The sequence below is a fragment of the Stenella coeruleoalba genome, assembly GCF_951394435.1.
Source record: "Stenella coeruleoalba genome assembly, chromosome: 2".
Taxonomy (NCBI): Eukaryota; Metazoa; Chordata; class Mammalia; order Artiodactyla; family Delphinidae; genus Stenella; species Stenella coeruleoalba.
Window position 1 is genome coordinate 83,451,465 of NC_137147.1, and position 23,422 is coordinate 83,474,886.

Here is a 23,422-nt window from a genome sequence, read left to right on the forward strand (position 1 = left end):
TGGGGCTCAGGTTCCCAGGACAAGGCCGAGATGGCGACTGTAGCTTGGATACTGGGTCGACGCGTGGCGAGCTGGAGGCCGCGGCCGCCACTGCAGCCGCTCGCCGGCCTGATTACCCAGCGGGCCAACTCGCTGTTGCCCGTGGACGATGCAATCAATGGGCTAAGCGAGGAGCAGAAGCAGGTAGGGAGCCTGACCCCCCTCCCGGCCCATTTTCCGTGCTCGGTGGTCTCCCTGGCGCTCTTCTACCCAGCGCCCACCCAGCCGCGGCGTGTGATCCGGGGGCTGTAGGAGCGCCAGCGCGGGGGCGGCCGCGGGCCCCAGTCTCCCCTCTGTGGCGGAAGCAAGGCCCGGTTGCCGGAGTTAGACGAGGAGTCGAGGATAGGAACGCTCCTGGGAGACCGGGGATGGTGGGGCGGGGGGTGTTTTGGTGGAGGATTGGCAGGACTACCCGCGTGCGGCAAAAGGGCCCTCAATCTGTCTGAAGTCTTCTTACACCTCAATACTGTCTACGGCTGTGGTTCTCAAACCTGGTTAATCATCACCACGGAATCTTTCAAATAAACACCTTGGGGGTGGAGTTGAAATTCACAGTGTATATAATTCTTCAACCTATCGGGTCAAACCACAAAGTTGAAAAAAAACTTGAAAGATGTTGTTACGAATGGGGCTGAACCAGAGCCATTCCTGGAGGAAGGAGACTGTTCACTTGGACACTGGCTTGGAGTTCCCGGGGAATGTGATTCTCCTGTGGCTCTAAGCAAGTGCCTGAGCTTGCCCAGAACCCCAAAGTCCACTTGTATTTACAGTCAGCAGACAGAGCTTTGAATCACCTCAGGCAGAAAGTGTTCAATCCTAGTTCTCAAACTTTCCTGCCAAAAGGAGTTTCTAATCTCTTTTGAATAATCCCTTTTACCCAAAGGCTCAGGGACAAAAAGGAGCCTGACACGTGCCAGGAACTGAAGGGGGCGTGGCTGGAGCACAGTGAGTGGGGGATGAGAAAGGTACTGGGGAAGGTTGGATAGGCTGCAGGGGTCCCCTCACACAGGGCCTTCCAGTCCTGGGTAAGGAGTTTGTCTTAATTTTTTTTAAATGGTTAAAAAAAAAAAAGCATAGTTAATTTACAATGTGTTAGTTTCAGGTGTACAACAAAGTGATTCAGTTATACATATACATATATAAGGAGTTTGTCTTTTTTTTTTTCTTGCGGAACGCGAGCCTCTCACTGTTGTGGCCTCTCCCATTGCAGAGCACAGGCTCCGGACGCGCAGACTCAGCGGCCATGGCGCACAGTAGCCGCTCCGCAGCATGTGGGATCTTCCCGGACCGGGGCACGAACCCGTGTCCCCTGAATCGGCAGGCGGACTCTCAACCATTGCGCCACCAAGGAAGCCCAGGAGTTTGTCTTTTAAGGACAGTGGAAAGCCATGGAATGATTTATGTAGGGGAGTGACATTTAAGAAATAATCTTCAGGGACTTCCCTGGTGGTCCAGTGGTTAAGACTCTGCACTCCCAATGCAGGGGACCCGGGTTTGATCCCTGGTCAGGGAACTAGATCCCACAGGCTACAACTAAAAAATCCCCTATGCCGCAGCCAAATAAATAAGAAACAATCCAAATAAATAAAAGCCTAATAAATAAATAAAAGCCAAATAAATAAATAAATAAAAAGAAATAATCTTCAGAAAGAGAGGGGAAGATCATCTCTGAGGAAGCATAAACTGGTGGGGCCTCTGAGTTTCAGTTTGCTGCTCTTTGGTGAGGCTACTTGTGTCCCGTTTCCCTGAAGGTGTCCTCAGTAGTGGAGACGCTGTCCTCAGGGGCAATTATGTACCGTTTCAGCAGCATCTGTCCACATCTCTCCCTCTAGCTTCGTCAGACCATGGCTAAATTCCTTCAGGAGCATCTAGCACCCCATGCCCAGGAGATTGATCGGAGCAATGAGTTCAAGAACCTGCGAGTGCGTAGTGGGGCCCACTCTGAGGGGCACGGGGGGCAGACTGGGAGCTGGGCGGGGATGGCCTGGGAATTGTACTGCTGCCTGGCAGAGCTCTCATAGTCTTCTGGTAAATGAAAGCCCCCTAAGAATGCAGCCCCTTTCTGTGAAGCCCTTGGGTCTTGTTGTTCCAGATATGCCAGGCCCCCGTGACTGTCTGCTTTCTCACAACCCACTATACTCACTCCATTCTGTTGGCAGGAGTTTTGGAAGCAGCTGGGGAACCTGGGGGTCTTGGGTGTCACAGCCCCTGGTGAGTATGGTTTCTTTCCCTACAGAGAACTTGTCTTGCATGCCCTTTAAAACCATTCCCAAAAGAAGCAGGAAAGGAGAAGAAAGATCATACTCGGAGAAACCAGAGTCTCTTCCCACTTGGAGCTGAGAAAGTGCCCAGTGACTGTCAACCCAGAGAAGAGTAAACTCTTCTGTGTCTTTAGGCAGTGATGTTAACAAGGCAAAGAATTTAGGTCTGTGTGGTTCACTTGGGTCACCCAGTGCATGCTTAACAAGTTCCCCCAGGTGATCTGGGGAGTTTAGAAAACTCCAGATCAAGCAGTGGTCTGAGTACCTCAGTCTTACTGCCTCGCATAATCCCTAGGCTCTGCCCTACCAGTAGCATCGAGGCAATACCACTCAGGACAGTGTGTTCCTATGGGGGACGCCTGTGTTCTCTGCCCACAGCTGGGCCCTAGAGCTCATCTGGAAGCAGACGGAGGTAGAGGGGAGAGGGATGCCTGTCTGAGCCTCCACAGTGAGGTGGCCAGATGATGTATTTAACAGGTTGTCCCTGGGCCTGTCCAGAGTCCCCTGTGGGTCTTGCTACTTGTTTCCAGGGGGAGAGGGCAGGGAGCTGGTGGGCTTTGTCTCAGATGTTGGCCTCTAGAGCAAAGGCCAGGCCTGGCTTGCGGTCCCTTGTAAAGAGGTGAGCCTATGGCCTCGCCAGCCAAAGCCTGAACAGCCCACCCTACTTTGGCCTGTGTTCACTGGGCATTAGAGTAGCGGTGGACCACAGTATTCTCTCCTTACATCCTCCCCTCACCACTTGGAGACAGTTCCTGGGATTTAAGCTGATCGTACAAAGTTACATCATGAATAATGATGTAACCACTTAAAAATTAATTTAGACTATCTTAACGTACAATAGTAGGGGGAAGGTTGCTGGGAACTCTCAAACAAGACTCTTTCTCCCCTTGTGTCTTGGGGGTTTATGAGCCCCCATAAAGAATATTCTTCTGAATCAGATGCTAGTTAATGGAAGAAAGAGGCAGTTAGGAATCAGATGAAAACCCTATCCAGGGACAACCTTGAAAAGAAAGCCAGATATGAGTTCTGGTTTCCACATGGTGTCCTGGTAGCAGTTTCTAACGTTACCCGCCCTTGGGCTTTCCTTCCTGGAGTCGTGCGGGTTGGGCTAACCCTTCCCTAGAGCCAAGGACCAGCCTGACTTCTTGGTCAGAGTGAACATACACAGAGGGCCTTGCCAGGGTTTACCCAGACAGCAGGGCGGAGGGAGGGTAGGCTGGCACCAGGTAACCCAGCCTCTCTGATTTTGATGTTTGGGATAAAGCAGGAGTTGCAATGACTGTTTTCTGAACCATGCCTCAGCTGACCAGAGGCAGCAGCAGGCAAAACCAATTCTGTGAGCTTGCGAGCAGGGTCCACAGCATCCGCCTGTTGACCTTGCTAGAGGGAACTTGGAATAGGTGCTATAAGAGTGTTCCTCTACTGCAAATAAATGTAAGATTCCTCTCAGTGTCCTCATTTAACCAGGCTGCCTTTTCCACTCCCCTGCGCCCCCCACCCCAACCCCTAGTTCAGTATGGTGGCTCTGGCCTGGGCTACCTGGAACACGTGCTGGTGATGGAGGAGATATCCCGAGTCTCTGGAGCAGTGGGTCTCAGTTACGGTGCCCACTCCAACCTCTGCCTCAACCAAATTGTTCGTAATGGAAACGAGGCCCAGAAGGAGAAGTACCTCCCCAAGGTGAGGAAATGGGGATGGAGAAACACGCTGATCGCATGGTGCAACCACCAGCCATGAGGCTTCTCCCCCATTGGGGAGGGCTGGTCAGCCTTGCTTTCTGTAGCATGCTGCTGCCCTGAAACTGATAGGGGTAGGAAGGGGTCAGGGATTTGTTTTAAAATACTTCAGTCAGGGCTTCCCTGGTGGTGCAGTGGTTAAGAATACGCCCGTCAATGCAGGGGACACGGGTTAGAGCCCTGGTCCGAGAAGCTCCCATGTGCCGTGGAGCAGCTAAGCCCGTGCGCCACAACTACTGAGCCTGCGCTCTAGAGCCCGCGAGCCACAGCTACTGAAGCCTGCGTGCCTAGAGCCCGTGCTCCGCAACAAGAGAAGCCACCGCAATGAGAAGCCCACGCACTGCAACGAAGAGTAGCCCCCATTCTCCGCAACTAGAGAAATCCCGCGCAGCAACGAAGGCCCAACTCAGCTAAAAATAAATTAAGAAAATAAAAAACTAAAATATGACACTAAAAAAAGAATAAAATACTTCAATCAAAAAAATTAAAAATAGGAACTTCCCTGGTGGTCCAGTGGTTAAGACTCCGTGCTTCCAATGCAGGGGGCGTGGATTCCATTCCTGGTCGGGGACTCTCAAGCCGCATGGCACAGCCAAAAAATAAATTAAAAATAGGGCCAGAACACCTGAGTCAGTCACTGGACAACATTTACTGAGCATTTTAAGAAATGAAAGCCTAGGACTAGCTTCCCTTGCAAAGGGAATGGGCATAGAAGAGAAAGCTTCAGGCTTGTGGCTATGGGGCTTCTCTTCTAGGACTTTACCTATGCCCAGATCTGAAAGAAGTTGGAAGGGGTGTCATGTGACCAGGCAAGACATGGTATCAGTGAGCCCCTGTAGGGTATTTCTGAAGTCATAACAAGGCCCTTTGGGGTTTTCCTTGCAGCTGATCAGCGGTGAATACGTCGGAGCCCTGGCCATGAGTGAGACAAATGCTGGCTCCGATGTTGTCTCCATGAAGCTGAAAGCAGAAAAGAAAGGTGAGGATCCCCTTGATTTGAGAGCTGGAGTGGGCAGAGGGACAGACCTTCGAGGTGAGGGAGCAGTGACTGGAGGTGGCCTCTGCTGGGTTTCTAGAAGCACTTGCCAGCTGGACAGCTTTTTGGTCAACAGAAGGTCTGGAGAACTGACTGGTTGAGACAGGCCCATACAGCTTATGCAAGTAGCCAACTTCCTGTCCTTAGGAGACCACTATGTCCTGAATGGCAACAAATTCTGGATCACCAATGGCCCTGATGCTGATGTCCTTATTGTCTATGCCAAGACAGATCTGGCTGCTGTGCCAGCTTCTCGGGGCATCACAGCCTTCATTGTGGAGAAGGTGAGTGTAGGGGAGTGTATGGCGGGAGGCTTTTATCTCCTGAAAGTGGCACCAGAGATGACCTCCTTCAGGTGATTGCAAAGACCAGCAGGGTTGTGTGCTCTGCTGAGGCTCCCTCCTGGGATGGGGCTGAGGCGGGAGTGGAGACTGAAAGGAGGGTGGCCAAAAAGTGGAATTCAGGGAGGAGGGGTCAAGTCTGAGGACGGTGGAGCCATCCACAGAGCCGGGCTGTCCGGAGGTCCAGGAAGATGAGGACTGAAGGGAGGCCACCAGCTTTGACAATCAGGGTGTCACTGGTGGACTTGGAGAGAGCAGCCGCGGGAGCCCGAGGTATGAGTGAGGATGCAGGTGGAGACCGGAGACCGCACCTTCCAAGTCTTGTCAGTAAAAGCACAAGGGAGACAGCAGGAGTTCGAATGAAAAGTTGGGAGTTTCAGTTTGCTTTTAGGAATGGGAGAGAACTGAGCAAATTTTTTGGTAAAGAGAAAAGAAAATAGGAGAAGGAGAAAGTGAGATGCATGAGAGAGAGTGAGCAAAGCACAATGGTGAGTTGAGGGAGAAGAGGCACGGGTGGGGGATGGCGATGGTGATGGTGGAGGAACCATCCGCCTAATGGTCATGAAGTAGGAGGCCAGGGCCCCTGGGAGGGCGGGGGGACCATGGGGGCAGGGGAGTTGGTAGAGAGTTTCGTGAATGAGTGTTTTAAAGATTTGCAGTACCCTCCATAGGGAGAGGGAGAGAGTGTTTCGGAATGGGACTGGAGGACAAGAAAAGTGAGTAGCCCAAAGGGCGTGGCTGAGATGGGAACTCTCCAGGTTGAGTCACGCTGCTCTCATCTCCTAGAGGAGAGGGAAGCAACACCTGGCAGTGCTCTGATGGGCATATGCCAACGCGTTCTGCATCTGATTAGTCCAGGTCAGAGCACACAGGTGGTTGAGTTGAACCCTGCGTGGGACTCCATTAGGTACAGGTGGCAGAGGAACAAGAGGGCAAAGGAATTGAGTGGGCTGGGGAGAGTGTCTTAGAAGTGATTTCCTGGGGCTTCCCTCGTGGCACAGTGGTTGAGAATCCGCCTGCCGACGCAGGGGACACGGGCTTGAGCCCTGGTCCGGGAAGATCCCACATGCCGCAGAGCAGCTAAGCCCATGTGCCACAGCTACTGAGCCTGCGCTCTAGAGCCCGCGAGCCACAACTACTGAGCCCGCGTGCTGCAACTACTGAAGCCCACGCACCTAGAGCCCGTGTTCTGCAACAAGAGAAGCCACAGCAATGAGAAGCCCACGCACCGCAACGAAGAGTAGCCCCCCTCGCCGCAACTAGAGAAAGCCTGTGCGCAGCAACAAAGACCCAACACAGCCAATAAAAATAAATTAAAATTAAAAAAAATCTTTAAAGAAAAAAAAAAGAAGTGATTTCCCCCAAGGAAAGGAACCAAAGCCAGGAAGGGTCAGAAGGGCGCCAGGGATCTGGCATTTCACTGGGAAAGAACCGGTCTCTCGAGAACTGGGGAGAATGCAGCCAGCAGCAGGGGAGGCTGGGGTGGAGTGTTAGGGCAGCGCCTCCAGAAATGGGGTGGTTGCATTCAGAGTGAGTAGACGCTGGTGTATCAGGCAAACACAGGGACTTGATGGAAAGATGGTTACTTCCCAGGGGTTTCCCTTTTCTTGGCCCCCTTGGGGACTGCTCTGTAATCAGGGCCACCTTTTATTCCCATAAAGGGTATGCCAGGCTTCAGCACCTCCAAGAAGCTGGACAAGCTGGGGATGAGGGGCTCTAACACCTGTGAGCTAATCTTTGAGGACTGCGAGGTTCCTGGTGAGTCTCTGAGAACGAGGGAGCCCCTGTCCTGACCCCATCACACGCTGAGAAAGCCCATCTCTGGCTTGGAGAGCCTCACCATCGTTAGCTCACCCATGGTACGTGGCCAGACAGTGGGCCTGCCGCTGTGCCCTTGCCCACTGGCCCATAGGTGTTGGTCTCAATCTGGACAGCTGTCCTTCCCGGCCAGAGCTCCTGCAGCCGTATGCCCTACTGTGGCTTCAGGGAAGGGTGGTGTTCCCTATGTGGACCACACACTGTGCCCGGGGCTGGTATTCCAGTATCTGGAGTAGAAAGGTAAGATCTGCCCTTACCCACTCATGTCCTTCAGACGTCCTTGTATGTACATTTGCCTGTACAGCCTGTGTGAGGTATTCATTAACAATGCTAAAAAAAACATCTAAATAAACTGATGGAAGCTGGACTCGGTGAAGGGAAGGCAGTTCAGTTTATAGGTATTTCTCCCCTGAAGTGTAAGTGCAAGTGTGCTACATCATGAGAGAACCAGCACGCCTGTCACGCGCTGATGAGACGGAGGGCACAGATTGGATCACCAGTTAGGATGGTTCTGTGTCTCAGCCGTAAACCATCCCTCTGCCCCACGATCCGCCACCTGAGAAAAGTGTGCTCTAGTCATAAGGAGCATCTAGGGAGGGACGATCAGTGCAGAGCCTTCTTTGTCGGCAAGGAAAAAACTCCACTAGCATTAAAGACAGGTCAGTGGTGTCAACTCTTTGCACTCAGCTTCCTGCCCACACCTCCCCAGGCCATCCAGTGTCCTTGCTTCCTGGGTGGGGAGGTGTTCAGCAGTTTCTGTCACCAGCACCCAGTGGCCCATCTCCTGGACAGGCTCTTCCATGGACCACCCAGGGGAGGGTGGAGGGTAGTATTAACCAGAGCAGACTCAACCTGGGGGAAAGAGTAATTCTCTGGTTCCTTTATGGGCACAAATGTGTTAAAAAGAAAAATTGGGAGAGGTTGGATGACTTCTAGACCAAACTAGCTTTTCTTCTTTCCCATCCAAGGCAGCTCAAGGAGAGAAGGGGAGGATCTAAGGATTGGGCCTGTGTGTCTGGTCTTGGGGATGGTGTGTGTGTTGGGGGCAGGGTGAGGGGAGCATGTCCCCACTAGCAAACTCCACTTCTGACTGGAAATGGTAAACTCCATCCTTTTCCTCACCCGGAGCCCTAGTTGAAGGTCAGGTAACATATTTTAATGCCTTGTGAGAGAGCCACGTTACTAAACCCAGCAACTTCTCTAAAAGCGAGGAGGCTGTGGACAGCCCCCTTGCCCCTGACCAGCACTTTTCCCTGCAGCTGCCAACGTCCTGGGCCATCGAAGTAAGGGCGTCTACGTGCTGATGAGTGGGCTGGACCTGGAGCGGCTGGTGCTGGCCGGTGGGCCCCTCGGGTGAGTGTGAGGCTCGGGGCGGGGGGTGGAGGAGCTGGGCTCTTGTAGCCTCCTCAGCAGGTGGTGCCGCAGCCCTCCCCTCGGGGCCGATGGGAGCCTGTACCTTATCTCCTGGAGACAAAAAATTACCTTTCCTCTCACGTTTACTTTCTTTGCACTGAAGGCAAGTATCACTGGGTGACAGACACAAGGCCTGAGGAGCCACCCTGCTTAGTTACTCAGATGTGAAGCAAGACGCCTGAGCTCTAACCATCTACGAAGGGTCCCGCCACTCCGCCTGGTCTCAGGGGAAGGGGCACTGACTGCCAGGCAGTCAGTGCAGTGACTGAGCAGGGCTGACAAGGGTCCTCACGCTCCTTTTCTCCTCCCTGGGACGCCAGCTCCTTGTCTTGCTGGGCTGCCCCCCAGGCCTTTCCACACTAGCATTTGCCCCCCAACCAGCAATGGGGTAACAGCGAGGCCCCTCGCCAGTGTTCTCTCCTTCCCGCAGGATCATGCAGGCCATCCTCGACCACGCTATTCCCTACCTACACGTGAGGGAAGCCTTTGGCCAGAAGATCGGCCACTTCCAGGTGAGTGGAATGGTTTTGTTAAGATGTACTCTTTCGTTGGGTTCAGCTTTTCTTTAACAAATGAACGAATAGGGCACTTGCTGTGGGCATTTACTATCCTTCATCAAAAAAATGAGTTTGAGGGACTTCCCTGGTGGCACAGTGGTTGGGAATCCGCCTGCCAGTGCAGGGGACATGGGTTCGAGCCCTGGTCTGGGAAGATCCCACATGCCGCGAAGCAACTAAGCCCGTGTGCCACAACTGCTGAGCCTGTGCTCTAGGGCCCATGAGCCACAGCTGCTGAAGCCCGCGTGCCACAACTACTGAAACCCCAGTGCCTAGAGCCCGTGCTCTGCAACGAGAGAAGCCACAGCAATGAGGAGCCCGCGCACCACAATGTAGAGTAGCACCCGCTCGCCCCAACTAGAGAAAGCCCATGTGCAGCAACGAAGACCCGACACAGCCAAAAATAAATAATAAATAAATTAAAAAACAAAAATGAGTTTGCGGGAATGCCCTGGCGGTCCAGTGGTTGGGACTCCGTGCTTCCACTGCAGGGGGCCCAGGCTCGATCCCTGGTTGGGGAACTAATCCCGCAAGCCTCAAGCCTCGTGGCGTGGCCAAAAAAACAAAAAAATGAGTGAATGCTTGGGGCGCAGGCTTCCTCAGCATGCTACTGGCTTTGAAAGCTGTCAGGCAGTTCATCTCATGTCACCTCCCTTCCTGTTTGAGATGAATGAATGAGGCATTGTAGGGTTGGAGGGTGAAGGGAGCAGATTGTGGGGAGGGAGTAGCATTTTGAGTCACACTTTCTGGGCTGCGGGACGGTCGGTAATGAGAGTCGTGTGAGTGGAGGGCCAGGTCCACAATGCAGCAGCTGCTCTCTGGCCTTGACTCCAGACCTGCTACCATGTCTGTCATCCTAAGCAAGTCCCACCACCTCTTCTCTGTGCCCCGGGTCCCCATTCCTGGCTGTCAGGTTGCTACTGCTGACCTACTTTTGGTAACTAGGGAATGATTCTGAGAGGAGCGTGTCTCCACCACGCTGACCTGTGGGCTCCCTTTGTGTGCAGTTGATGCAGGGGAAGATGGCAGACATGTACACCCGCCTCATGGCCTGTCGGCAGTACGTCTACAATGTCGCCAAGGCCTGTGATGAGGGCTACTGCACTGCCAAGGTAAGGGCTGGGCCCAGAGGAGAGCGCGCCGGGGCAGGGGTGGTTGCTGGGCCCCCTCCCCTCCGTGTGGCCCTGGCGGGGACCCTGCTGACACGGAACCTCCTCCCACAGGACTGCGCTGGGGTGATTCTTTACTCAGCCGAGTGCGCCACACAGGTAGCCCTGGACGGCATCCAGTGTTTGGGTGAGCGGCCCCCACTCCTCACCCTGTGCTTCAGCTGAGCTGCACCCTTAGGTTCCTCCTGCCCCAGTTACTGGGAGGACATGGAAAAGCAAAGAAGAAAACTGCCAGAGGCCACAGGTTGCTACTGTCTCCAGTAGTGCCCCCCTCTTACCCTCCCAGCCTCGTCCTATGGGCACTGGGGAGTGGGGAAGAGGAGACGCCTCAGAGGTGGAACAGCCTCACTTCAATGCCGCATAGTGGTTGAGAGCACAGGCTTGAGCCAGACGGCCTAGGTTCAAATCCTGGCTCTACCACTGACCAGCTTTGTGACTTGTGCAAATTACTTCACCTCTCTGGGCCTGGCCCCCAGTAAGTGCTATGCAGTAGTTTCTTGTCCCCCTTCTCCATGTTTGCCAGTGGTTCTCCCCTACCTTTGCCTGGCATCCTCAGCACTCTGAGTGGACTTCCGGCCTCCTGTCCACCCTCCCCACAATTAGGTAATCCCCACCCCATCCCTCTCACCACCTTTTTTTTTTTTTTTAATTTATTTTTGGCTGTGTTGGATCTTCGTTGCTGTGCGCGGGCTTTCTCTAGTTGCGGTGAGCGGGGGCTACTCTTCGTTGCAGTGCGCAGGTTTCTCATTGCGGTGGCTTCTCTTGTTGCAGAGCACGGGCTCTAGGCGCATGGGCTTCACTTGTTGCAGCACACGGGCTCAGTAGTTGTGGCTCATGGGCTCTAGAGCGCAGGCTCAGTAGTTGTGGCGCATGGGCTTAGCTGCTCTGTGGCATGTGGATCTTCCCAGACCAGGGCTCGAACCCGTGTCCCCTGCATTGGCAGGCGGATTCTTAACCACTGCACCACCAGGGAAACCTCTCATCACCTTTTGCTGCTTCTCTTCAATCAGTCTCTCCTCCTAGCCCATTTCTATGTATTTGATCTTCTGTTTGCTTTCCTCGCTTTGCCCACTGCCCATCACTTTTCCTGTTGTCCTTTCTTCTGTGCCCAAACCATGGCTGCAGGTGGCAATGGCTACATCAATGACTTCCCCATGGGCCGCTTTCTGAGAGATGCCAAGCTGTATGAGATCGGGGCTGGGACCAGTGAGGTGAGGCGGCTAGTCATCGGCAGAGCCTTCAACGCAGAATTCCACTAACTCCAAGACACTTCATCCCCTTTCCCAGCACCTAGAGGCCTTTCTCTGGAAGGAGAGACGCGGCAGCTCTTCTCCAGGCAGGCCCTGCCCACCGGCCCAGGGAAAGTGTGCAGCAGCTTAACATGGACTCCTCAGGAAGCATGCTGGCTTTTCTGGGGCTCAGTGGGAGGGCTTTGGTGACTCTGCGCCCTTGCTCTCTAACTTCAAGCCTGATGCCCCACCCCCGCTCCCAGGGTGGGCACCTTTTTTCCTGGTGAGCCTTTGCCAGGGAACTCTGCTCAAGTACACAAGAAGCGTTGCCCCTCTCCTTCATTTGAACTTGGTAGCGTCTTTTCTTTCTGGGGAAAAATACCCCCCAAACCTAGCCTCTGTTTCTGCCAATTTCTAGAGGCATCAGCTCTCAGCAGCTTGTGAGTGGGCACCCCCTCTGCAGCAACCCCTCCATCCCTCATTCTTTAAGCTGAAATCCTACCACTGGGGTAGAGGTCTGGAAATAGGCATCTCAGAACACCTGTGCCACCCAGAGTCCACGGTGGGGCAGAGGTCAGCGTGCTCGTGAAGGACGGGGCTCAATGCCTCCAGCACAACGCTGCCACCGCCACCGTCCAGTCCTGGCCATGTGACAGCCCACAGCTGACTGGGCAGCAGGCCTGGGTTGGCTGGCTTAACTCCAGCCAAGGCTGCCTGCATACATTTCTCTGGACACCCTATGGCTAATTTTGTTACAACTGCACAGTGGCTGCTGCCATTTTGTATTAAACATTTCGTGAAGCAAACCCATCTGCTTCTAAACTGGTGTTTTGGGGGAGAAGCAGTCTACTTGCTACTGCCTTCTGTCTGGCTCCAGCCCTATGTCCTTGGAGAGTGGCTGGTCCAGGTCCTGCTTCTGGCCCTTCAGCCTGCTCATTGGTGATAGGGGACACAGGGGTGGAATCAGCCCTTAGGATAGAGGAGTTCTCAACCTCCCTTTTCCAGATCTCCCAGTGATTTTTTAAAGAAAGGAGGGAGCGCTAAGAGTCTTGGAGCTAGAAGGAAGCTCGTAAGTTTCTGGAAACCATCCCCATGTTTAAGATCAAGACAATTTGATTTTCCCAAGGTCAGAACTGGAGCTAGAATCCAGATCAGCAGAAATAGGGGTTCTGGGAATGCCAGGCTGGGGCCCTACTACATGGCCGCCTGGATGGAGCACAGCGAGAGTGGGACAGTTTTGGGTTGTCCCACCCCATCTAATTCCCTAAAAGAGAACTGGTTTTCTTGGCCCTCAGCCCAGCAGCGCCTGTTCTGACTTTCGGTCCTGGCCTATAGCCAAGAGCTGTTCCCAGCCTGATGCTTGTGACAGGTGGAGCTAGCTCCTTACCAGCCCCAGCCCAGTCCTATCCTGAGGGGCTTGTGGCCCTGTCCCTTCACTTCCCCACCCTGCTCCCTACTACGTTGGAGATGAATGTGGCTAAAATGGTGGTCTTGCTGGTTATAAAGTGTAGCTGGAACAAACAGCCCGAAGACGTTCAGAATGGGATGCTTCATCCAGTCAGTGTGGGTAACAGAGCTCTGCCACCAACTTGGGGAGGATGATTATTCTCCCAATGCTATATGTGAAACAGAAATGTTATAAAATAAAGCCACAAAAGTGTAGCCTGAGTCATGAATGATGGGAGAGCAGGGGGCACTGGTTCTTGGTATTTGGGGTTGTTCTGTGCATTGCGCAACTCTGCAGTACCAGCTCCCAGCACCACTCCTTCCTGGGGCTGCCTCGTTCCACTCCAGTTTTAGGCAGGTCATTATCAGCCCAGCTCCCCTGTTGACTACCATGCCATTCTTTGTTCTCCTACTGTTTGCCCCGTCGGATGGCAACAGAAGCTAAGAGAATGGTTTTCCAAGTGTGGTCTGGGCACACCCTTTATCAGAATTTAGCAACCTGTAAAAAACCCAGATTCCTGGATGGGCCCCAGACCTAATCACATCCCCAGGGGTAATTATAAAGCACAGGCAACCTTTTAGAACAGCTGATCTGGGGCCTAGAGGACACACCTCCAGAGGCCTGAGTCCTAATTCTAAACCCATATAACCTGGTAATGACAATCGCTCACCTATATAGACCTCTCAAGTCTCATACTGACATATTAGCTCCTTTATCCCGACAACCCGGTGCAGGAGACAAGGTTGCGCAGGGCCCGCTTCCTGAAGACCGGTGAGTTGCCCACGGTACCCGAAAAAACGCTAGGTGAACCGGCAACGCCCAGACGTGGAGCCAGCCCTGGCGTCAGCTAGGCGTTGGGGCTGAGAAAGGGCCCCTCTTTTTTATTTGGGGGCGGACGCCCAGTCCACGCCCCGCCCGGCTAACCCAGGACCGTTAGCCGCGACCCCCAGCCTAGGACAGGTCCAGGGTCCAGGGTCCTCCCTCTGTCCCCCTCCCCCGAGGCGCCGCACTCGCGGCGGACCCCAGCTCGGGCTCGGGCGCGGTTCCGTGGGTCCTGCGTGGAGCTCGCCTGACCCCTGCCGGCCGCCCGCCGCAAAGGCAGGGTGCTCTGGACTGGAGGCTCGCAGTCTTGTATTTCAGGATGCACAGGGCTCAGCGACGTTTTCTTCTGCCAAATGAGGACATTAACGGGGGGAAAAGCCGGCTACTCTCCATCTGTATCGTTTCATACAAGAAAGGCCACTTTTAGCAATTTAAAAAGTAGAAAGGACAGAAATTCAGAACAAAGGCCAGGATTTTTTTTTGCTGGTAGGGGTGTGTGTTTGTTTTATGTGCATGGGTTTTAAACTAGGATAGTTTAAAGGCTTGTTTAAAATCAACAACAGCAACAAAAAAACAAATCTGCAAACCCTCCCCTACGCCCAGTTCCAGGATGAAACTCCTTTTGAATCTTTAAGAGATTTCGTTTGGTAATTCACTTCATGCCTTTAAGTGATATGCCGACTTATTGATTTAACTGCAGATGGATCTTTCAAGTGCACACATTTAATTTATAAGAAGCCCACTACATGCCTCATGTCCACAGGCCAGCATCTGGGGGTCCTGGAATCAGAGAGTTCAGAGCCCCATCCACATTCCTGGCTGTTGCTGCCTTTGCCCACACTCCTCATATCCAGAACCCAGAGCCACACTAGTTCCAGCGCCCTGTGGGACACACCTGGTCACTCGGCAGGGAGCTGTTTGTGAAGCTGGCCTCTCCTCCACCCACCCACCCACCGACTCTCAGACACAGCTAGCCTGTCAAAATAGTTCTCGGATCCACAACAACCTGACAACTTGCCTGCCTCCTTCCAATCCACGCACCTCAACCCTTCCTCTATACTGAGCCAGAGTGAACTATCAAGCCCCTAAATACTTTGGTGGCTCCCAACACCTATAAGATCTAAGGTTTTGCAAGGCAAATATGACCCTGATCTGCGTTGGCCTTCCCCTCCGGCTGCTCCTCTCCGCATCCCTGCTGAGTACTTGTGTTCTGGTTGCAAACAGTCCTCGTGACATTGTTTCTTACCCTGCGCCTTTGCCCCAGCTGATCCCTCTGTGGAGGATGTCTTAGCCCTTCACCTTGTTCTTGCTTCCTCATCCCTAAAGCCTCAGTTCAGGGGCTGCTTCCTTCAGGAAGGCCTCCCTTCTCCAACCTTTCCCACTCGTCTGTCCCCATCTCACCCATCCTGAGTGGAGCCCCTTCTTGCTTCTCCCTGGGCATATTTGCATCAGTGGGCTTTCCCCGCTGTCGTTTATTTATTTATTTATTTATTTTGTGGTATGCGGGCCTCTCACTGTTGTGGCCTCTCCCGTTGCGGAGCACAGGCTCCGGACGCGCAGGCTCAGCGGCCATGGCTTACGGGCCTAGCCGCTCCGCGGCATGTGGGATCTTCCCGGACCAGGACACGAACCCGTGTCCCCTGCATCAGCAGGCGGACTCTCAACCACTGCGCCAACAGGGAAGCCCCCCGCTGTTGTTTTTATCTCATCTGTGTCTGTTTCCCATGCACCAGGCTAAGAACATAAGGGTCAGGATTGTGACTGAACTGCCTTTATATGCTCACCATCCAGCACAGTTTCTGGCACATAATAGCTGTTCAACAAATGTTTATTGAAAGTGCAGATGGGAGGTCATGTGATATTTAGCTCACATTTTCCAGGTACCATAGTTACTTGTATACGTGATTACCTCTGTATACAGTACAGATCTTTGAGGTCAAAGACCATTTCTCACTTATCTGAACACTCCCAACAGCACCCAGTGCTCACAGTAAGTGCTCAGTGCCTAAGTTCATGCTGAATGAGTGAAACAACAGGTGGGCCAGAGCCCTGGCCTAATCCTCAGAGTTGGCAGAGACAGCAGAGCCAGCCGGCCTCGCCTGGCCCTGTTTCCCCCAGGCCTCCCACTCTGGAGTAGCGGGGCCCAGCTGCAGAGGGGAGGCCCTCACCTCCCATAGTCCTCTGGCCCCCCTCAGAAACAGAAAGGAACTGTGATGAGGGACCCTGGCCCCCTCTCTGCCAGCTGAGGACAAGTGCAGGGATTGGATACAAAAAGAGGGCAGAGTCGGGGCACACACCATCCTTTTTTTTCTTGTATAAAATGTAGAGTATATTTAGAAAAGTATATAACATGCATGTATGCAGTGTGAAAAACAGTAACACAAACTCCTGTGTACCCAGCACCCAGGCCAACGAAGAGAACATTCCAAGTACCTTAGAAGCCTGTGTGCCCCTCACTGACACGTTCCCCCCAGAGGAACCATGACCCTGAATTTAGTGATAATCCTCTCCCCGCATTTCTTTATAGTTTCCTACCTCTGTGTGTCTCCCTAAACACTATTATTTCGATCACCTGTTTAAGCTTTGTGCAATGGTACTCATCCTAAATATATTCTTCTGTGTCTTGCTTCTCTGGCTCACCTTTGCATAGTTTTTAAAGAGTCATTCACGTTAATGAGTGGAGCTTTAATTTGCCTACTTTTTTTCTTGTATAGTATTCCATTCTGTGAAAATACTACAATTTAAGTATCCATTTTCGTGTTGATGGACATTTGGGTTGGTTCCAGTTTGGGGCTACTCTAAAACATTCCATATGTGTCTCCCAGTTTATGTGTGCAAGTCTCCAGGTACACTCCCAGAAATGGGATTTCTGTGTTGTAGGGTATACATGATCAAGTTTACTAGGTAATTCCAGACTGTTTTCCAAAGTTGTTGCGTGGCCTATATGTTTTAGAATGATGCCACCAGAAGTGACCCAGGGCAGAGGTGGCACGCCAGCCTCAGGGCCAGCCCCACGAGCTTCTTTTCAGCAAGGGGGAAAAATCAGACAACAAAAGAGTGTGCATTGGGGCTTCCCTGGTGGCGCAGTGGTCGAGAGTCCGCCTGCCGTTGCAGGGGACATGGGTTCGTGCCCCGGTCCGGGAAGATCCCATATGCCGCAGAGCGGCTGGGCCCGTGAGCCATGGCCGCTGAGCCTGCGCGTCTGGAGCCTGTGCTCCGCAACGGGAGAGGCCACAACAGTGAGAGGCCCACGTACCGCAAAAAAAAAAAAAAAAAAAAAAAGAGTGTGCATCACTGCTTCCCTGCCCAGGCCTATAAGCCACAGTCAACAAACCTTTATGGACAAGCTGAGAACCATGAGCTGGGCCAGCATTGAGTTAGTATAGACCAGCCTCAGAGAAGGACAGTTTTGTTTCCACTTACTCTTCCAGGCAGCCCAACACAGCTTTGCCCTGGAAGACATGGAAGAGTATGGGCTAGACAGGTAAGTGGGAGTTTTCTTGGAGAGAGGAACAATATTCTGAGCCCAGGGATATCTCAGCACAGGCAGTATCCTCCCCCCACAGAGGACGGGGGATCAGTGGAAGAAGTACAGTATTGCTGCTTTTGCCAGCAATAGACGGAGGGAAGAAAGAAGAGAAAACTAGGGCTATGCAGGGAACCACAGAGATAGGCACATCTCCATCCAAACACACCTGTGCCCTGTGCCCACTGGGCAAACACGGGTGCACACATACAGACACGTACACGGCTGCACGCACCAAGAGACAGGTTGTTAGGCATGCCGCAGGAGCGGAGGCAAGGAGCGTGAGCTCGCAGCTGCCAGAGGGAGATGAGCCCAGCACTGGGGGCCACCTGCCTGGCCCACCTTGAGAGTCCCCCCCGGCGCATCCGCCTGGGCTCCAAGAGGCAGCCTCTGCAAAGCTGAGTATTTTCAGGGCAACGCAGGGCCCACCCCAAATGCTTGTTCTATTTATGGGAACGGAGTAGCAGAGTCTCAGTCCATACCTGAGTACCTTACCTGATGCTGCCAGGTTGGGCAAGGTTGGGTAGACAGTAGGTCCCTTTACTTGCTGAAATAAAATTATTTACTTAAATTTATTATGAGATGAATTAAGATCTAAAATCGGAGGAGGAGGAATCTGAAGTGAGAAGAGGCTGGGGAGGTGAGACCCGATGTCCTTCATAACTGGCCTGCAGCCTACCCAGCCCTTTCTTTCTTTCCAGACTCCTGCTGTTGGCCCAGAGTGCAAGGGTGGGGTTGCGGCCATTGCAAAGTTGTTCATTAAGACTGGAGGGATGGGAATTTTGTATGACTTCAGTTACCTGGGAGAGCAGGGACCTGCTCTCCAATGTTGAGGCTACTTCCAAAGTCCAGAGCTGGCAACAGTTCAAGCTAAAGAAGCACCACCTAAAAAAAGTCTATTTTACTCTTTTCCACGAAGTTTGAATCCTGTTTTATCTCTGATTATAATTAAAACTTGTTTCTGCAAGATTAGCAAAATGATGACAATTGATGAAGTTCTGTAATGGGCACATGGATGTGTATTGCGTTATTCTCCTTTGTGTTCGAAAATTCTTATAATAAAAAGTTAAAAATTAAAAAATTTCAAAATAAAATAAAAAAAGAATCACCACCCAGATATGCAGACCCGGCCCCTCTCACTACCTCTCTCCCTGCCCCCGCCTCCTGGGTGCCTCTGGACAGAGTACACCTTGCGGTAGGTCCTGCAAGGCTGAGAAGAGGGCAGATGGGAAGCAGGTTGGCCTTTGGGATCTTCATCTGTCCCGGGTACCCCTCCTTTCCTGGGAGGCTGCCTGGCTCCAGAGTGAAGGAAGGTGAAGTCCACACTGGAAAGCGAGTGGGGCCCTGCCTTGTCTTCTCCTGTGCAGGATGCCCGGGTGCTTGGAACCCTGCCCCACACACCCCTAAGCCCCATTCACCGACCCCCGAGGAGCCTTTCGAAGTTTCATGCTGCAGTTTTTCTGCTCTCCCCACCTGATCACCCAAACTTCCAAGTGGCCTAGAGACTCATGTCCTGGACTCCTCAGCCTGGGAGAGGCCCCGGAGGTGCCTCAGAGTATGTGGAGCCTTCTGTCAATAGGCAACAGGACAATCTGTAAGTAAGGCTGTGAGCCTTCCCCAAAGAAGGCTCCCCGGTGTTAGCTCTGAGGTATCTCCCTCACTAGTGTACCCTTCCCTACTTCCCTATCCCATATTCTGCATTCCTTAAACTTCCACATTCCCCTCTGCCTTGAGGATGGGAACCCCACGTGGCCACTCCTGTGGGCTCAGGCTTCTTTCTTCCCCACAAGGTTCTCTGAGCTGTCCCTTCCCTCCACTCCCTGCCGCCCCAGCCTGCCCCACTCTCCAGGAAAAAGCCACCCAACTCATTTCCCTGCAGCCTCATAGAAACTTCATCACTCTGCACCTAGAGAGTATGCAAGGGTTTCCTGGGGTCCACCACCCAGTCACACCGCCAGTCAATGGATGGACCAGCTTATCCAGCCTCCTGCCCCTCAGCTAGAGTACCCCAGACACAGCCCACTTGAGTGACCCACCTCTCCACCCCGCCCCCAATCCCCACCTTGGTGAAGAATGACCGGCATTGAGGGGCGCCAGGATTCAAAGGCGAGGAACAGTTATGGGGCCAAAGGAGCTTACAGTTTAGTTGGGGAAATAGATGTGAAACACTGATAGACATTTAATCACGCCAGTCAGTTCTAATGTTATCCATTCTTTAAGACCCAGCATGAGCACCGCTCATCCAAACATTCTCTGTCTGGTTTGCTGCTGAATCCCCAGCATTAAGCCTGGCTTAACGGAGGTACCCACCATTAAATACTTGCATAATGAATGCCTTCCCTGGGGGGCTACAAGAGGGGACCACCTGTCCTCCTGTCACCCTTCACCAAGCTTATTTAAATGAAATCAGATTTAACTAAAACATCCAGGGCGGACTTGCAGGGGGAGGGGTATAAGAGGACAGGGGAAATCCCAAGGCTTCTCCTTGAACTAAATTCTCCGATCTTTTTAGTAGCAGCTAAAAGAGCAGGGTTCTGGGGCCACAGATTCTAGCTTCTTGGAGAAGCCATCTGGACTGTCAAAGCCAGCACCGTAACTTTTATGTCTTCAGATTTCAAAGTCTGCCCTGTCGAACCCACAACTGTTGTAATCTAGTCACTGAATTAAAGTCAGAAAATTTTATAGTAAAAATAGCAGCAGGGCCTGGTAGGCAGTGTGGCAGCAGGAGGTAGTTTTCTAAGCGGATATGGAAGGTCCAGTGCTGTGCCCACCTGGCAAAGCAGGCAGACTGCAGAGCCGCTGCAGCACAGGCAAAGGCTTGCTTTCTTTGCCAGTCATTCATTTATTCATTCATCATTCAGTAATTGCTACTGAGAACTACCGTGTGCAGGTGCCCTGCCAAGCTGTGGGGAAACGGCAGGACCCAGTGCAGGCATGGGTCTTCACCCCAGCCTCGGGTGTCAGGCCTTACCCTTGCTGGCCTGGCTTGGCTTGGGAGGGAGGGAGTATTGCCGGTTCAGGAGTGCAATTGTGGGGGTGGGGGGGCGGTGGCGCTGGGTAGGGATCAGGGAGCCTCCCAGCTAGGGCAGCCTCACTTGTCTGTCCCATATTCGGATTTTTATCCTGACAGCCAGCAGGAGCCATAGAAGGGTTTAAGCAGGAGAAGGTTGCAATGTGATCGGTTTTGGGAAGATCTCTCTGGCTGCTGCGTGGAGAACAGGCTGCAGAGTGGGGATGGGGGGATGGGGTGGGACAGGGCAGATGCAGGTGCTGGGGCTGCTGTTCTGGGGTTGGGAGGAGGTGTGAGGAGTGGAGGTAAATGACAGTCAGGCTGTGGTGATGGATTAGATATGGGTGGTGGCTGAGGAGGGAGAGCGAGGTGCCAGGGATGACTCGCAGTTTCCTGGCTTTGGAAAGTGGGTGAGGGCTGGTGCCTTTACCCCCAAATCGAAACACTGGGAGAGCGCTGGGTTTGCCTGTAGTTGGAAGTTGGTTGAAGTGTATGTGATGTCCCTGAAAGACCACATTATTTCACTGTCAACATGAGTGCAGAGGGTAAGCAAAGGGTACTTTTGATGAGGGTTTGCAAAAGGAATATTCTTTTTATAAAGAAATATGAAAATACACTCAAAACATTTTGCTTCCCTATCTAATAGTGAGATGAATGTTGCTCACAGCAACTTCATGTGTAAAATCCAAACTACTTGCTAACAGACTTTTGGAAAACACAGAAATGGAGGTTTGGGGAAGCTCATTTAGGAACAAGAGATGAAGGAAGAACTAAAAGTGACAAGGCTGAGGGCTTCCCTGGTGGCAGTGGTTGAGAATCTGCCTGCCAACGCAGGGGACACGGGTTCGAGCCCTGGTCCGGGAAGATCCCACATGCTGCAGAGCAACTAAGCCCGTGCGCCACAACTACTAAGCCTGCGCTCTAGAGCCCGTGAGCCACAACTACTGAAGCCCGCGTGCCTAGAGCCCGTGCTCCGCAACAAGAGAAGCTACCACAATGAGAAGCCCATGCACCGCAAGGAAGAGTAGCCCCCACTCCCCGCAACTAGAGAAAGCCCACGCGCAGCAACAAAGACCAAACTCAACCAATAAATAAATAAATTTATGTTAAAAAAAAGTGACAAGGCTGGGATCTGAATCCTGGCTCCTCTACTTATTAGCTGTGTGACTCTGGGTAAGCGATCGAACCCCTCTCTGCCTCAGTTTCTTCATCAGTAAAATGGGAATAATAGCTACCTGTTTCATAAGACTGGCTGAAGATTAGAAGAGAGTGTATAAAGGACTCTTGTATAAGTGTATAAACCCAGTTCTGAGCTCATGGAATCTCTCCGGGAATGTTATCTATCACCACAGAACACACTCTGACAGAGAGAAACAAATGAAAAACAAAATTGCTGACTTCCCCATATGCATTTCAGTAAAGAAGAAGCATTGCCCATATAACCAATCATGATTTTTGCAAATCCCCTTGTAAGATTTTTAAAAATTAGGATAATATTCCCAAATCAGGGGAAATGATTTGTCAGACCTCATGCCTGACTCCTGGTGTCACCTGACCAGCTATTTATTCTCTGACTCAGTCTTGCCTGGGTCATATACTCTTGGCTGGGGGTTCTTGAGTGTCAGAGGGGCTCTCCTCTGATGGGTGGAGGGGTGGCTGTCCAGGTCAGACGCAATGTAATCAGCATCACCTTTCAGGTCCACTGGTGCCTGAACAGTGCCAGGTGTCAGTGGCGCTGTGGTTGGTTAGCATGGCACTTGTGGCCCAGACTTTAGTTTGGGGGCCTCTCCAGGGGGTGTCTCTGCTGGGAAAAGCTGATCTTGGGCTCCTGTGCATTCATTGAGGTTGAAGGAAGACGGCCAAAGAGCCACCAGTGACTCTCTGCCTCTGCTCTTGGTTTCAGAAGACTGGGGAGGTCAGTGGCTATGGTTAGAAGCCTGTAGGAGATGGAGGCTTGGGGAATGTGATTAGCGATGCCACCGAAAATCTTTCCAAATGCAGACGAAGATGGCTGGGGTCATGGAGACTGCCCTGGTGTTGGGAGGGTGAAGTGGGAAAGCCATGGGGAGAGAGGCTGGCTCCTCCCCCAGACGTAGCAAAGAGAGGCATCCAGCCTGACTGAGGCCAGAGGGGGACACACTGCAGCTGGGTGGACAGAATACAGCCACGGGCACCACGTAGTAGGGGCTTCCAGTGTGAGACAGGGGTGCAAACAGGGCTTGCAGGACTGGATTCCAATACCAATACAGAAACAGGGCAGACTGCAGGCATGGCAGAATGGGGGCATGATGAAGTAGACTCATAACTGCTAATGCTCTGAGGGCATTTGCTGTGGGTCAGACACTGTTCTAAGTACTTTGCATGTTTTAAGAAGCTATAGAGCCAGGACTCCAACTCGGGGAGTCTGGCTAAAGCTTGTATTCTTTAACCACTACACTACATGACATGTGAAAAGAGCAAAGGTTTTAGACCTACAAAGGGTGAGACCTCTGTTAACCCTTTACGCTAAGTGCCATATTTATGTTTTTACATTTTATTTATTTATTTATTGGCTGCGTTGGGTCTTCGTTGCTGCACGCGGGCTTTCTCTAGTTGCGGTGAGTGGGGGCTACTCCTCATTGTGGTGCGTGGGCTTCTCATTGCAGCGGCTTCTCTTGTTGCGGAGCACCGGCTCTAGGCGCACGGGCTTCAGTAGTTGTGGCACGCGGTCTCAAGAGCGCGTGGCACACGGGCTTAGTTGTTCCTGGCATGTGGGATCGTCCCGGACCAGGGCTTCAACCCGTGTCCCCTGCATTGCGCCACCAGGGAAGCCCTAAGTGCCATATTTTAAAAAGCAAAGGTAGGAACCACTCCAAGCCTGTGTGATCTTGAGCAGTTACTTAGACTCTTCAGGTCTCAGTGTCCTTATTCATTTGTAAACTTAAGAATAATATTAACCTAAAAGGGCTGTTGAAGATTAAAGAAAGAAATGCATGTTGAGTGCCTGCCCAGGCCTTCTGTAAGACCCCTGGCTTTGGA

The 23,422-nt window shown here is 52.4% G+C and overlaps 1 protein-coding gene across 3 annotated transcripts; it reads left to right on the forward strand.

Moving 5' to 3' along the window:
* Positions 1–18,460, forward strand: IVD (isovaleryl-CoA dehydrogenase). 3 transcript variants are annotated; one of them, XM_079913502.1, is made up of 13 exons: positions 1–183; positions 1,872–1,961; positions 2,199–2,250; positions 3,811–3,980; positions 4,922–5,015; positions 5,220–5,356; positions 7,075–7,171; positions 8,491–8,584; positions 9,075–9,156; positions 10,209–10,313; positions 10,425–10,497; positions 10,894–10,973; positions 11,496–11,538. In XM_079913502.1, the coding sequence occupies exons 1-12, from the start codon at positions 31–33 to the stop codon at positions 10,932–10,934; spliced, it is 1,188 nt and encodes a 395-aa protein (XP_079769628.1). In that variant the 5' UTR covers positions 1–30; the 3' UTR covers positions 10,935–10,973; positions 11,496–11,538. The 3 variants fall into 3 exon arrangements, with proteins under 3 accessions (XP_079769628.1, XP_079769627.1, XP_079769626.1); XM_079913501.1 differs by lacking the exons at positions 10,894–10,973; positions 11,496–11,538 and adding an exon at positions 18,096–18,460; XM_079913500.1 differs by lacking the exon at positions 10,894–10,973 and having other exon boundaries at positions 11,496–13,721.
* Positions 18,461–23,422: the final 4,962 nt, after the last annotated feature.